The 16,563-nt window shown below is 35.6% G+C and overlaps 1 protein-coding gene across 6 annotated transcripts in view; it reads right to left on the reverse strand.

Moving 5' to 3' along the window:
• Window positions 1-16,563, reverse strand: part of LOC128225239 (uveal autoantigen with coiled-coil domains and ankyrin repeats protein-like) — a 35,128-nt gene that overhangs the window by 5,909 nt on the left and 12,656 nt on the right. Inside the window, exons 2-16 of one of the 6 annotated variants that reach the window (XM_052935338.1) lie at window positions 15,665-16,168; window positions 15,264-15,456; window positions 10,243-10,325; window positions 9,551-9,646; window positions 8,401-8,626; window positions 8,075-8,203; window positions 7,195-7,319; window positions 6,140-6,266; window positions 4,764-4,904; window positions 3,897-3,971; window positions 2,566-2,685; window positions 2,243-2,319; window positions 1,880-1,976; window positions 1,396-1,425; window positions 99-185 (exon numbers count right to left, since the gene is read on the reverse strand). In XM_052935338.1, coding sequence (XP_052791298.1) covers window positions 99-185; window positions 1,396-1,425; window positions 1,880-1,976; window positions 2,243-2,319; window positions 2,566-2,685; window positions 3,897-3,971; window positions 4,764-4,904; window positions 6,140-6,266; window positions 7,195-7,319; window positions 8,075-8,203; window positions 8,401-8,626; window positions 9,551-9,646; window positions 10,243-10,325; window positions 15,264-15,456; window positions 15,665-16,168 — 2,110 coding nt within the window. Of the gene's footprint in view, window positions 1-98; window positions 186-1,395; window positions 1,426-1,879; window positions 1,977-2,242; window positions 2,320-2,565; window positions 2,686-3,424; window positions 3,476-3,896; window positions 3,972-4,146; window positions 4,162-4,763; window positions 4,905-6,139; window positions 6,267-7,194; window positions 7,320-8,074; window positions 8,204-8,400; window positions 8,627-9,550; window positions 9,647-10,242; window positions 10,326-15,263; window positions 15,457-15,664; window positions 16,169-16,563 lie in introns of all 6 variants that reach the window. The other 5 variants (XM_052935337.1, XM_052935336.1, XM_052935339.1 and 2 more) reach the window with 5 other exon arrangements.

A 16,563-nucleotide genomic window follows, 5' to 3' on the forward strand; every position in this document is an offset into this window, starting at 1 on the left:
TTAAACTGCATTGTTATTTAGATTTTACTTATGTAATAACTTTCTATGTATACGCCAATGGTCTTGCAATTATAAAGGCATTTTTGTGCCATACGTACAAGTTTCTGTTCTGACTGTATCTTCATACCCAGGACGGTCTTCACAGTTTGGAGGTTATCTGCAAGTTTTCGTACTCCGACATTTACCTGTATAAAAACACAATCTGGTTCAGTCACTGTGTAATCATACATGTACAAGTTTGTAAATCTTGAATTTTATGGATAACAATCCTATATAGAACAAATGACCACTAATCTAGTATTATTGTATCGTTAGTAGCTAAGGGTGTAGTGATAAATACACCTTCAGTGGATTCAAACTTCATCAGAGCAAAGCAGGGTGAACTTTCTTCTTAATTTATATCAATGCAAGAAATATTTAACAAATTATTTATGACATACAATTATTTAACACAAAAAAAACTAGATGATACCGGTACAACAAAAAGGTTCAACTAGATTCTACTCATACAAACAAAATAAAATAACAAATATGGTCATTTGAGAAAAATGGTAATAAGACTGACAACATAAAACAGCACAGATTCACCCGTAGGTAGTTGATGTACATTTATTAAGACATGCTGAGATGGACCATCGTGGCTTGTTATTACCACTGAAGCTGTTGATCCAACGGTCAGGTTTCATAACGACAACAGTACTATACTGTACACGTACAAGATACATGTATATGAGATACAGACTGTGCTCACACAAACCTTCTCATCATTTCCTATTTCTTCCAACTCCTGTAGACATGTGTAATATTATTAATTCCAAACAAAACCTGAGAAAGGGTCTCCACTTTCAGGATAATAGTATGATCTTGTTTATATTCTAGTGGAAAAAAATTGCTACAAAGATGGTCAAAGCCATTGTTGGTGAACTTTACGACGATAAGTTTTCAACGGAGTGACTGGACTTGGTCATTTATATATAATATGGGTACTGTTATTCTAAATGTGTACCAAGTTCCTTGTGGAATATCTTTAAGTGATAGTAAGTTATGGCCACCATTCAAATACATGCATGACGCAAACAGCTTTCACAATGACGACTGTCACACTAAACCCAATACCTTATCAACTTTTTTTTGAGAAAAAACAAATGAGCTCAAAATGGATTAAATAAAAAACAAAATGTCACACATAAAAAGCACAAACTTAATTTAAGCCATTTAAATAAAATATATACTGTCTCTTTCACATCTAAATTCAAATCCTAGACTATTTCAAATAAACAAGGCACTTATCTTATCAAAAATGCACAATCTAAGGCAACTTAAACAGATACAAGCTATAATGGCAAACAAATGTTTTCATGACACAGGATAAATGCAAATCTCTCTACATCAAACCTTGGACGAGTCATCTTGGAATCTATTTTTCTGTGGTTGCGAAAATTAAAATAGTAATCTATATTTCACAAATAAACTAGGCCTAAAATAAATCTTAAGTGAGGTGTTTATATGATTGTTGTAAGTTATCTGGCAAAAGTTTAAGACGTTGACCCTGTCAGGTTTATATGATGGGAATACATAAGTATGTTCTACATAACATTTTAAAAAGGTTTCAGTTGTAAAACATTGTCACAAAATTGCTGATACAAAAGCTTAATTATAATTCACTTCCTATACAAACTCTTTAGTTTGTGGATTATCTTTTTCAATGTTTTTAGCAACAATCATAAGCTTCAGTACTTTTCACAAATTGACATTTACCTAAAGTTTGTGCATGTGTATGATTTTTGAAAATATTTTTAGCTCTGTAGACCATTACTGATCTGTTTCATGCATAAAATCTATCAGAGCACAACCCTCCCCCCGCCCCCAAAATACTTACAGACTCGATGTCCTGCAGGGATGCTGGTTTGGGCTGCCTGTCCAGCCGTGCCTTCAGCGTCAAAACCTCCTGCCTCAACTCCTCCATCTCACGTGACCTGTACACAAACAGTCAGATACAATTAAACCTCTAATAGATCTTCAAAAATCTCAATCTTCTGTGTAAAATTAGAATAAAGAATGAAATAGATTCTTAATTCCAGAAAGGTTATGACTAGACGTAAGTACATGTTCAATCCATATATTTATTTCAAATATTGATGAATTATTTTATAACCTTCGATACAGTATACAAGTTAATTAAAACATAGACAACTAAACTTCTATCAAGCAATGATATCCCCCCCCCCCCCCTGGTTGTTACCTGGCATCAGATTCTGAGCTGGTCCTTGAGTCCATATCTGACTTGAGGAGCTTGAATTTCTCATCCAGCTGGTAGATCTGAAACATGGCAGGAACACCAGGAATAGATTTCTTTTATAAATAAAGAAACGAACAATGAACAATTCATTGCAAATAAGATTTTCTATTTTCAGAAAAACACAAGAAGTATGAAACTTCGTTACAGAGCTACAGTTCATGCTGGTAACACCAGGACAATTATGTTCATTACTGATATCTTCATATATTAAAATGTATTATTATGTTAAAATTAACATGAAATGTCTTAAATTCCAGCGGACTCACATCTTGTGGGATGGTCTGAACACTCCTGCCTAGCTCTCGCAGCGTGTCCCCTGTTGCATCCTGCCATTTAGTGATCGCCTCAAGACGTTCGTTTAGCCTCTCTGACATTGTCTGTGAGGCCTGCAGGGTTGATTGGAATAATACAGATTATATGCAGTACTGAAGTATAACACTTGAGCCGGCAAAATATCTCAGCCATATCTTTTTAACAAAGACAGAAGTAAAACTTATTAACATCTCGTTTTAATTATTTAACAATACAATCAACATAATTACATTTAACACCTATGAGGTGATGGCGATTACAAAATTGATGTTTGTAAAGCAAAAACATTCAGTAACAATCTATGATGATTCATCCTATGTCAATAATGTGCATTATCTGTGAATTAGCTATAGCTAGTGTTGCGTGAATATGCCATAATAATTCATGCGTTCTCAGAGTTGTTTTTCTTTTCTATATTCTAGTAATATTCTGAAAGCATTTAGTCTTTGGTGAGCATGCCTGCAGTGAAAAACTCGCAAACATTCACAGGGGACATTCATAGACATCGTAATAATAACCATAATTTAGCAATAATAAATTTATAAATGTAAAATAGAAAAAAAAGTTTATCAACTTGTCTGTTTTGAATTTATATCAAATGAGAAAAGTAATATGACAATTGTCTTAAAATGTTTCTTCTATGGTAACATACATGGTTAACATATAATGAACTGCTGTGCAAAACAAATTGTGACAAGTACCAAACTATACAGATAAAAGACAGTGACAATATACACATCTACTATCGCTAACAGTGACACAATATGCAATGCAGAAGCATGTAATATCGGCAGCTTTAAGAACAAACATTGCCTCAGCCGTGCCAGTGTGATCGTTCACCTCTCGTAAACTCCATTCCGAGCCCTACAATACCATATCATAACTCAACAATATACAAGCAACTTATGAAAATATTTAGCACAGATTTACAATATTGCAACAAAATTCAATAGCTCAAAAATGAAAAGAAAGCAAGCACTCCTAACTATCATAATTATGTCTGCAAAGAATGCCCTGAAGAGGCTTCTAAAACACCTATGAAGATTGAAGAAAACAGTTGACAAATACACCATATTAAAATGTACATTCCCTTGAGTTTGATTATATCAGTGAAATTATTGTACAAAAATATATTTAACTACAAGTTGTGTTCCATGCCTGTATACACGATCTCATATTTGACAAAACATTCATCACAAAACCAGAGGTTAGAACACAAGACTCGAGAAACTCTACAGAGGTAAACTGCGTTCCTCAAACAACATTTAACACAGTACCCACTAACTTTTGGTAACACATTCACATTAGAATCTGGCCCAGGCTTGTTGGTCAGGTGACCACCCATCAGAATCTTAACTTTCTGCAAAGTGCAGCAGTAATGGACAGAAAACATTGTAATACACATACAAGTGATAACATGTGACATACTGTGATGACATTATAATGTGTAATGATGGTTAAATAGTGTGTGCTCATCCAATGTAATTCTGAAAAGGTAGAAAAGGTTAAAAAAAAAAAAATTGCAATCAACTTACATTTTCAGGTACTTTCTTTAATCATATTTTATCATTATCAACAAAATGCTGTATATCTGGTACATCATCTCCATTTAGTGTGTTAACAAATTAAGGAAATAGTCAGAACAAGTTTCAGATGGAATAAAGAGTTTTAATAAGGCTGAAAATAATACATTTAAACATATTATGTCAATGTAATATGTGGAACTGACATAGGTGATATGACAATGTACGACAACATCTCATAGTACAGCACTGGTACATGGCTGCATCACAGACATTAAGAAGCATGTTACAAATTCCGCCAATGGTATTACCTTAAGCATTCTGTATCATGCATTCACACAGCAGAGATCTTGTCACTGGGTTTACAACAAGGCCATATATCCGTGCAAACAAACAATACAGGATAACACAGTGACAGGATATCAAACCATTTTTGTTATAAGACCTATAAAGATCTTGTATAGTAGTTTTTAAGGTCGCAATTTAGAATGACTAAAATTAATTTCAGCCTTCTCAAAACTCAACAATAAACTAAACAGTAAACTGTGTGTTTAAGTGGTCCGATTTATAATTTCAAAATCTTGTGTCAGGACTGACATATAACAGTAAATTTTTGTTATTGTTCTTACCGAGCTGACTTTTGCGTCAAGCATGTCCTCCATGTTGTTAATACGCTGCTTGACAGCGGTCATACGCGCGTCCATGTCAGAGAGCGCACGTGTACTGCCCTGCTGCTGCTCGTTCAACATCTCCTTTAACTCTCGCCTCATCTGCACAAAGAGGGCAAGTGTCACTTTTTGCTTTATTTGTTTATCTCTGAGATTCAATGTTGTTTTATTTCATATCTGTAATTTCCATCTCAAACACTGCATGATCAATTGAAAATGGTATGGGATGGAAGGTTTAAAACAATGACGGTGGTTTTCACATTCATTTTGTTTATTTCATTTTTGTGCAGTCTGGTTCAATTCTTAATTCTGTTTGATCTTTTGAAATCATAGGGACGTTTCGAAACAGTTCTATGTGCGTGTACTTGTAGGCATCTCGGTGTAATGTCTTAAACATATTTGCAATGTTTTCTGATTCTGTATCACACAGTATCCTAGTGCACATGAGCAAAATATACTACTACAATACTTGCGTAAGAAATTTGATGCTTTTCGTCAAATTTAAATGCTTCTGTAAAGAGCTCTAACTATTCTAATTTAAAAAAGCATTTTAAAGGAATGAATAAACAGTGTGTGTATACCATGTGATAGATTACGTCATAAATGTTATGTCACAAGGTAACATTTTTCTTCAAATGAAGACTTCAAAAAAAAATAACTTTCCTTTTTCCTTCACCATTAAAATGAAACAAAGGCCAGGCTATGCATCCTTAAGAGCCCCGCTTTCAAATATTACCGTAGTTTGATAAGGCAATTAGTTTCCTCAAACACCTCGACAAACCTGTTTCCAAAATAATGTTGTGACAGTGCTCCATCAGGCACCAGTTTTGTGAAGAGGTTCGTCGAAGTGTTTTAAGTATCTAAACTCTCATTCAAACTCTGGTAAAGGACCAAAGGCGGGGCTATGTAAACGGCGTAGACTGCGCTTATAATGTTTCGTTTTAAATGGTTATGAACTACTAAAGTTATCTTTGTTTTAGGTCTTCATTTAAAGCAAAATATTGCCTTCCCATATAGCATTTATGATGCAATTTATCAAGTAGTATGTACACACACTGATATGTTAGTTGCTTGACCAGAGGGATTGTATCTACCTTCTGTCTCGTGCAATACAAACTTTACACAAGCATCTCGAGGTGATACAACCTCACAGATCAACCTACTTACGTGATATTCCCTATGTTCCATTCACTACCTTCTTACTTTTCTTTACTAAAATTTTTGAATTTTATATCAAAGAATGGTGTTCTACACAGATTAAAACTTGTGCCGCTTAATTTATTTTAAATTTTCAATTTGTACATTCTCAAGTTTAGAGATTCGACCTCAAACAGTACCTTCTCAGTGTTCGATGAGATGGTCTGGGACACGCCCCCAATCGCCTGTTGCAGTGTGGAGGTGGCGATTTGAAGCTTGTTGTTCACGCTGGAGATCTCCCTCTGTGTACCAACCTCATGTATCTTCCTGGAGCAAGGCAGTTACAAATGTATATGTCACAGTTATCTACATCTAAAACCGATTGATAATTTGGGATGTTCAAAAGCTAAGTGAGTACAGCAAAGTGTGTGCATGCAGACTGGACTCAATTTCTTCATTGATTGGTTGCCTATCTCATGATCTTTAATTTAAATATTGGAGTCAAAATGATCCAATTTGCTGCACATATGGATTTTCATTGTAAACAAGGCAAGATTATTGAAAATTCAATCAACAATCATTTGCATGATGCCATTCCCTCAGGCTTTGACATTAATACTGCATTTAGAAAACCGATCAGAAAATAACCAATTTAACTACAAATCACTGTGATTTTTAATTCAATTCTACAAGAAACGCCGCAATGCAATGAAACCTGGTTTTCAATGATGGACAGAAGAACTTCAGCCTGTGTCTGTTTTTCTATTTTTAGTAACAGCGACCTTGACCATAGGGACCCCAAACACAATCACATGAAAGGTATTCATAAACTCTTCCTTTATACCAAGTTTTGTAAAGATATGTGAACCCTGACTAAAGTTATTCAGTTTCAATCATTCTTCTATTTTTAGTAACAGTGACCTTGATCCTAGGGACCCGAAACACCATCCCATGACAGGTCTCCATAAACTCTTTCTTTATACCAAGTTTGGTCAAGATATTTGGACCATGACTAAAGTTATTCAGTTTCAACTGTTTTTCTATTTTTAGTAACAGTGACCTTGACCATGACCCTATGGACCCCAAACACAATCCCATGAAAGGTATCCATAAACTCTTCCTTTATACCAAGTTTGGTCAAGATATGTCAACCCTAACTGAAATTATTCAGCCGCCCTGCAGCCCAAACAACAAGTTAATCATTCTAATAACCAGTATTCACTTTGTGAAAACCTGGTTAATAAAGAAGCATTACCTTGACTTGATCTCCGCAGCCATGACCTTGTCAACCTGTTTGCGGTTTTCAGTGAGCTGTTTTTCCACGATGGTTATTGCCTGGTCCAGCTTGCCAACTGTGTCCCGACTCTTACCCCGTTCATTCTGAAACATTTAGGGGCTTATCAGGTGTATCAACTATTGGCTCAGATGCTTTAAAATGTAAATAAATATGAGATGTTTATAATCAGATCTTATACAATTATTTCCAATGGAGACCATGTTGTTTTTTTCTAAAAGAGATAGGGCAGGGGACAGACAGGGTAAGATACATTAAAAAGTAAACAATAATACATATTTCACAAATTTTCTGTGCAAATTCACCCGTACGCCAATTTTAAAACTAACATCACCACCCTCTATTACTGGGCAGAAGAAATGGAAACAATTAGTAACATTTTAAAAACATCTTTGGTATGACCTAGTCATACCTTGAATTTGGTCTAATTTTCACTAACTTCCTGAGCCTGAGTTAGAGATCCAGGCTCAGAAAACTGAATCCTCAAAGGTTACTTTCAAGATATCTATTATATCACTTATTTTGACAAAATATGCGTGCCCGATTGTAGATGTTATTTTGAACAGATACAGTAATTTTGACCATATTTGTTCCTGTTATAGCATTTCTTCACTTTAGACTTTGTGTTTCTGACAAAACCTTCTTGGATTAGTGAATCATCATGGATGTGGTAAAGTCCAATGCAAGAACAGCTATATCAGAAGCACTCATACCCATGCTTGGGCAATGATAAATCAAAAGCTGAATTATGGGATGATGTTTTGATTTAACTGCTTCCACTTTGGCAACAATGATCATGTAAAATTCAGGAAGTATTGTGGAATAAAGGCCATGTACGCACTGTGATGGCTTCCTTGAGGTGCAATAGTTCCTCCTCCAGCGCCTTCTTGAGTGACTGCCATTTTCTGTCTGCTTCATCTCGCGAAAGACGCTCATACTCTTTTCGAGATGCCTGTTCCTTGTGAACCAACTGTGCAAATAACAAACAGTTTAGATATTGAAGGAGGGTGCAGTTTAAGGTATTGCTGATTGTCATGTTGTTAAGATAGAATTTCTTTTCTATGTATTTTTTTTTTAAATCCTATTCCTTTAGAAGATATAATATAATATATATAATCAGGCATTTTGAATCCGACCTTTTTTATCTTTTTACAAACACCGCCTTACCTTTTCTAGCTGCTGGTACTTGGCCTGTATATCCTCACGTATCTTCATCTCCTTCGCAGCGAGGCGCTTGTTCACGTCCTCCACAGTGCCGGACATCTTAGCCGACAGCTGGAGTTTCTCTGCCTGTGCAGCGTGCTCCTTCTCGCGCATCACCATGTCAACTGTGTGCATATTCTCCTCACGCTTGCGACTCTGCTCACTCAGCTGGCCCGTCAACTCGTTGATCCTGGGGGGAGAGATGTTGGCTACAGTATGGTCTATGACCATCAACTTACAACTCATCTGTGACTGTTCAGCAATAATCAAAATTCTTAAAGATTAAAGATTGAAAAAGATTGTGACAACAACAACAAAAAACATACAACCATGTTTCATTACTTGGACATGTAGATCCAATGTTTCGAGACAAAAATTAAAAAAAATTGACTAAACATCTGTCTGTCTGTTTTTTCACAGTCTACACCCCGTCATTCAATGAAATAAATCTGGCTTAAAATATCTTGCCATGAGGACCTCAATCTGCTAACATTAAATGTACTTGCATTGCACATTAAAAGATAAAGAAACTCAGACTTCTTTGCCTTGTCCTTTTCCTTTGCATAGTGTCAATGATTTTATCTCAACATTCGATTCAATTCAGCGTCATAAACTTTTCCACTCAGAGAAATTCAGACTTAGAAAATCTTTACAAGTTCTAATGATCTGTAATGAAATTTTCTTTGTTTACTGCCTCAGAAAACACAGTTATTCCATTAGTTCAGAAAAACAGACTTGGATTTCCTACAAGAAAACATTGTTATGCAGGATTTTTCAAGTAAATGTATACAATTGTGTTCATCATATTTCAGCATTATTTTCCACAAATAAAAATAATCACAGACAGAAAGTGTTAAAAAATATAGAACACATAAGCCATAAAAGCATTGAGAGTAAACTCAACATTAAATTGATACTGGAACTGCAAGAATAAGTGTACCACCTTTGTGCTAGCAAATCCACATAATCCCTCTGTATACAGACTTTTCCATATCAAATATACTTGTCAAATACCAGGTTTTCTATCCTTGTTTAACTTTTAATCTTTATAATATTCTACAGCTAGATGTTAATCTTTAAAACAGTTGTGTTTAGCCACCTCATGTCCACCTACTTTGCCTGCATCATCTTTTCGAGGTTCCTGCGCTCCGACTGCTCTGTCTCGTGCTTTCCTCTCAGGTCCATCAGCACATCACGCAGCTCCGATAACCTTCAACATTGAAATATACACAGTCATCCACATTTATAATAAAGGTAATGAAAACAAATAATTTACTTTCATCGACTTCACAATGATTTAAAAAATGTTCAAACATTTTATGTTAAAATCTGTGTGTTACTAACAGGTAGTCTGTGTAATGGTTAAAAAACATGGCTGTATTAGGATAAAATCAACACAAATGAAAGTATGTGATTGACAAATAAGTCAAGTTCACATGTCAGTGTTTTCATCATTTTGGGTAAAGGGCTGGAAAATGCATTTTTTTTTTTACTAAAAATAGAATTTCAATTCTGCATAGAAATGGAAAAAAAACAGAAGAGATAAAGAACTTGATCCTTTTTTGGGGGGGAACACCAATTCTTTCATACAAAATGGTTTGGTGGTCCAATTTGTGTGGAAACAATTTTATTTTTTTATCAAAACAGATTTTTTTATTTTCATTTTTAGGAAAAAGGTATATGTTTTAGCATAGGAATAGGGCAAACCTTCAACTGCAAAATTGTTAGAAACCCCCACTGTAGAAACATGATCATATGAAAACAGAGAGACTCTGACATGAAAATAGAGAGTAATAGGATGAATACCTGGTTTCCACCTGTCCTCGTAGCTGGGTGTTGCCGATGTCCGACATGCTGTGCATCTCTGACTGCTTTCGCATTGACTCCAACTGAAATAGACTGGAAATATTATCATACTAATGGGAGAATAGTTGTTTAAAATGATATCAGCAGTTATAATAAAAAAAAAAAAAAAAAAAATTCAGTCTGAAAATATCATGTAAATTTGTGAACACTCACATTCATTCTGACAGACATATGATATTTACTGATCATAATACTAATATTTATTGTCCCATGCATTTCAAATAATTCTTTATAAAACCAAATTTATATTTCCAAGCATTTCCTGGTCAAGTCATGTTACATTTGATTCTTAACTGCTCTGCCATCTTGATTAAAGCAACTCAGTTGCAAGATATGAGCGGCACAATCATGATTATTGCCACTAGTAGTTATACTTGGTTATATTAGGCTGTATTAATGATTATCTGTGATTAGTTATGTTAGGGTATTCAGCATACAAGAACAGTAAGAAGTACTCTCCAACAGAGTTTAGTTTGCCTTTAAGTCAGTTCAGTCCGAAAGCTTCCAACTTGGTAATAATAATTCCCACTTCATGTTTGTCTAACTTAGTAATTCCTCGAAAACGTTATAAGTAAGTATTTTAGTAAGTGTTAGGTATCACTTCAAAGAGTACTGGTTGAAATGTGACGAGTAATGCATAGTGTATGTGAAAAACAAAGTGATAGGGAGAATAAATAATTGAGACATTCAATGTATTAATTAACGAAGCAAAGAACATGGTTTTGTCAACCCACACCAGGGACCTACAACTGTTCCACTCCAATGGCCATATGCAATATGTGTTGTGACTTCAATAAGTACATAGTGTTACTAAGTATATGAAATATTCATGTTAAATTCCCTAACCTATATTAAAATATTTATAAAATACATTACAATTTGCACATAATCAAGAGATTGGAACAGTAGGTTTGTAATTAGCTAGACTCTGGTCTTGTTCACAACAATGTCATAAAAAACAAGCAATATTAAAGTACCATTTAAAGCCAAAGACATAATTAGAGGTGTTGAGAAGAGATTGTTAATTAAAGTGCGTATTGGCTTATTGTTAGGCTGAAGTCTTGATTTATTGTCATAATGTCATTGTAGGGATGTTTGATCACTGCTGGTTTCACTGTGACCTGTGATAACTCAGTGCCCAGTAATTTACAGATAAGGGGTGGGGACAACTAGCACAAGGACCTTTTACTGCCCAGTGCCCGTTAATTGACAGACAAGGAGCAAGGGGGGAAGGGGGGGGGGGGGGGGGGGGGGCAACCAGCACAATGAACTTTCACTGCCCAGTGTCAAATAATTGACAGATAAGGGGTGGGGGCAACCTGTACAAGGACCTTTCACTGCCCAGTGCCCAATAATTGACAGATAAGGGGGTCACCAGCAGAAGGACCCGTCTTTGACCAGTGCCCACCAGCGCAAGGACCTGTCACTGCCCAGTGCCCACAAGCACAAGGACCTGTCTCTGCCCAGTGCCCACCAACACAAAGGACTTTCCACTGCCCAGTGCCCAACAATTGACAGATATGGGGGAAAACCAGCACAAGGACCTTTCACTGCCCAGTGCCCAATAATTGACAGATAAGGTAGAGAACAAATACAAGGACCTTTCACTGCCCAGTGCCCAAAAATTGTTGACATAAGGGGGACAACCAGCACAAGGACCTTCCACTGCCCAGTGCCCAACAATTGGCAGATATGGGGGAAAACCAGCACAAGGACCTTTCACTGCCCAGTGCCAAATATTTGACAGATAAGGAAGAGAACAAGTACCGGTACAAGGACCTTTCACTGCCCAGTGCCAAATATTTGACAGATAAGGAAGAGAACAAGTACCGGTACAAGGACCTTTCACTGCCCAGTGCCAAATATTTGACAGATAAGGAAGAGAACAAGTACCGGTACAAGGACCTTTCACTGCCCAGTGCCAAATATTTGACAGATAAGGAAGAGAACAAGTACCGGTACAAGGACCTTTCACTGCCCAGTGCCAAATATTTGACAGATAAGGAAGAGAACAAGTACCGGTACAAGGACCTTTCACTGCCCAGTGCCAAATATTTGACAGATAAGGAAGAGAACAAGTACCGGTACAAGGACCTTTCACTGCCCAGTGCCCAAAAATTGTTGACATAAGGGGGACAACCAGCACAAGGACCTTTCACTGCTCAGTGCCAAATAATTGACAGATAAGGGGGGCAATTAGCACCAGGACCTGTGACAGCCACGTTTCTTATAATTGACTGTTAAGGGAGACAACCCTCACAATGACCTATGACAGACATGTGCCTGATTATTGACAGATAAGGGAGACAACCATCACAATGACCTGTGACAGCCATGTGCCTTATAATTAACAGATAAGCGAGACAAACATCACCACCACCTCTAAATAATATTGTTAAATCAATGAATCTAATCCTTTAACACCATCTCCTATATTAAAATACTATTATTACTTTAACGTTTTTATGAGATGTTAATATTATTAAAAAGATATGTCTGGTTAGTAGAAAGTAGAACTACTCACAGAAGAGTTTATAGTTCACAATTACAGACAACAATGATTGCAATTCCGTTGTTTAAAATAATGCTTTATAAGCTTTCAATAAAATTCATTATCTATAACGATATTAATTCATAAACAAACGTCATCAAAATAATGAGCATGTTGAAGCAAATAGTACACATAAATGTAAATATGTAAATAGAAAATTAAAAGTGCAATCATTGGTATCAATCATGAGCATAGAGTCGGTTATTAGTAAAGAGTTAGGAAAACAAAGTCCATATTTACCATCTGTCACACACATGGAATATCAAAGAAACAGAAAAATTTAATCTGAATAAACACAAATCAAAAATCAAAGTCCATCAGTTACTGTTGGCCAGTGAAAGTGTGGCTTTCTTGTGAGTAATACTTACATTCTTCCCCTTATCAAAATACACACAATACAAACACTGAGCAACTACCAATGATAAAATACATCAACAACAAAGTAGGAGGGGTGACTCAGAAGTTCCTCGACTTTTCTCATAAGTTTTGTTTTAACAGAAAGAATTATTTTTTCTTAACGTTATACAGTCATTGGTCTACATGAAATAAAATAAATGTAAAAGTGGTCCATTTGCATTCATACCAACCTTTAATACGTTTCTATGGAAACCTAGTAACATCCACCCAGTGCCCCCTAATTTATTATTTATGATACTAATTTCAAGCACTGTCTTCTCCTACATATGGAAAATAACAATTTTCTTATGCGCAGTTTTGTCTGCCGTTATTGTGACATCACAGCATAATTTCTTGTTATTTTAATGTTAGTAATAGTTTCCTATAAGAAAAATCACAAATGAGACTTAGAAAAAACAAGTGACAACATGAAACTTTTGGCATTGATACAGTTTTGTGAAGCACTCAGGTAAAATCCCATGCACTGAAATTTAATATGATGAAAGAGTATGGCAAAAATTGCAACAGATCTTTGACGTTTAAGTTGCAATGACAATTTAAGTACAGGCTTTAGTCGATCGCAGACAATTAGCATTGTGGCTGTTCCCTAAAAGTGAGATCAACAATGGTGCATAAAGTCGATGACATGATTCACAAAGACGGGTGTTTCACTGTTAGAATGTTTGCAACTAAGCTTCGAGCTTCAATGGACTCTGTTCATAAAAATCTGTTAAAGGATCTCCACATGGACAAAGTGAGTGCAAGATGGGTGCCGAGGCTACTGTCTTCTGAACATAAAACCGAGCGGATGCTGTGTTCCAGAGTTCCTACAGTGATATGACAATGAATTCCTGAATCCCATTATAATGCAAGAACTGGTTATGGCATTATGACTGCGAGTCAATACAGCAGTCTTCAGTGCTGAAGACACCCAACACTCTACCACAAAACAAAGCAATATTTGTTCTTTGTATTTTATAGATTTTTAAGAATAATTACAAGAGATATTAAATTTTGTATCGGTATAGTTAATTGTTGTTTTTTTATAAACATTATGAAGGTAAGGGGTAGAGTCCACTTACGTCTGAGACACCCGTGTATTATATACATGTAAACCATAAACAAAACAGGGGGAGGATTGTTTAAACATCTCACTGTAAAATCTCTTTTAGCTAACAGTGGGGAAAAATACTAACACTGCCAACAAACGACACCAAAACTGAATAAAAAACATGAAAACATACTATTAACTATTAAGTATAAGAATGGAATTACTCTATTCTGAATTTGCGCATTTAAACTACTAGATTATACGATTATAAGTTGTGTCTTGTATACCTCAGAGTCCTATATAATTATATGAATGTACATGATTTAACAAATGAATGTAAGTAATTTCAAACACTCTTTGTAAACAAAAAAAATCATAACAGACATTGATCACTTAAAGCAAGTTCTGATACATCAAATGTAATTTGATACTAATAAAATTCATATAAATTATATTTTTTTTAACATAATAGAAACTGTATATATTATTAGGTCCATTAACACAACACATGAGATCTTTGATTTGAAGTTAATGTAATAACATAATGGTTAGGAGTCACAAAAGCTATCATCATCTTAAGTCATTTCCTAACTTAAGTTTTTTTCGTAAGTTAAATAGCTCACTGTTGATATAATAAAATAACTAAAAATATTTAACTCATTTATTTTATGTAATTTACATACTTTTATGTTAAAAAAACACTTTTCTTTAAATATGACTATAATTTTTTTAGGAAATCCACTTCAGTTAAGAAATAACTTAAGATGTTTTATGAATACAGACTCTGATGCAGGTAGTTAATAAGCATGGATAATTATTATGATAGCTTAAAACATAAATATGAAATTTTTGTTGTACATGATAGGCAATATAATGTATTTTTCATATTTCACCTTTGAAACCATTTACAACTAAAACATTGGAACACAAATTGCTACATCTAAGCATTGACAGCTAGCTTACATGGGTTCTGCCTTCATCCTCCAGTTTCCGTGCCCTGTTTCTCACATCTGAAAGCATGTTAGAGAACTCTGCCTGCTGTGTCTCTACCCGGTTCTTCAGGGACCGCACCTCCTCCGTCAGCGTGTACGTCACTTGCTCCAACTGGCTCCGCGATGACTTTGTCTCATTAAGTTCTGCCTTAAGCTCCTGAAGTCTGTTAAAACATTCAAGGTTCGAATATTAAAACAGTTTGACAAACAAATGCATAAAATATCTTTACAAAAACTGTTATGAAAATCAGATGAAAGCGCTCACTGCCTCAGATACGGAGTCAATGATTGTGTAATAAGAGACAGATTATTTTCCAGGAATGAATCATAATAAGTATCTCAATTAAGAAAATAATATGATTATTGATTTACTTCAACTGTTGAGCATCCCTTCGTTGATGAATCTCCTGTTGGCTCACTACAACCGACTTTTCAACATTCTTTGTATGACTAAACAACGTAGCCAAAGTGTCTTTCTCATCCTCAATCTTTTCCTCTGTCTCTTTTATCCTTACACTGAGCTGTGAAATCAAGTCATTACTTATTTTTATTGCCTCAGACAACTGTTGCCGAGACTCCCGTTCCTCTCTCAGCACGTCCTCACTTCTCCGCGACGTGTTCCTGAGGTCATTCTGTAACCGAAGCACCTCCTCCAGCAGTGCCCTGTTGGATTTTTCGGACACAGTGAGCCTCATCTCGAGTTGTCGTACCCTCTCTTCTGTGTCGTCAATGCCATCCTTGCGGTGTGCGTACATTGGGGAGCCCTTCCTGTTGCTCCTCAGGGGAACCAAAGTACCGTCTGGGCTTCGTGGGCTCTCCCCATGGATGGCAGGGAGATGGTCATACTTAGTTGGGAATGAGTTCTGACCAGACGGCCTGAAAGTAAACGGGCAGGAATTACTTGTACGCACATGTCTATTGGCTAGAAGTAACTATGAGCTGAAATAAAACATTGATAATCATTGTTATCTTCAAAGAAAATTACCAATAAGTAGATTCTAGTAAGGTGATTTCCAGCTAATTGTGAAAATGAAATTGTGAAAGATTTTGCATGTACTAAGTAACGTTTGATATGATTCAACTCTGAATCATATATAGCTTAATTAACAAAATACAGTACACAAAATCTTTAGGTCCAATTGGTTGAAGGTGTTTGAAGTTATGAACTATGAATATGGCTATACAAATTACTATTTAAGTTGATGGTAAATGTACTACTACATCTTGTAGCCAATAATTATGAATACATTGATAGAATGTTGAATTGTGAA

The sequence above is a fragment of the Mya arenaria genome, chromosome 2 (genome assembly GCF_026914265.1).
Source record: "Mya arenaria isolate MELC-2E11 chromosome 2, ASM2691426v1".
Lineage (NCBI taxonomy): Eukaryota > Metazoa > Mollusca > Bivalvia > Myida > Myidae > Mya > Mya arenaria.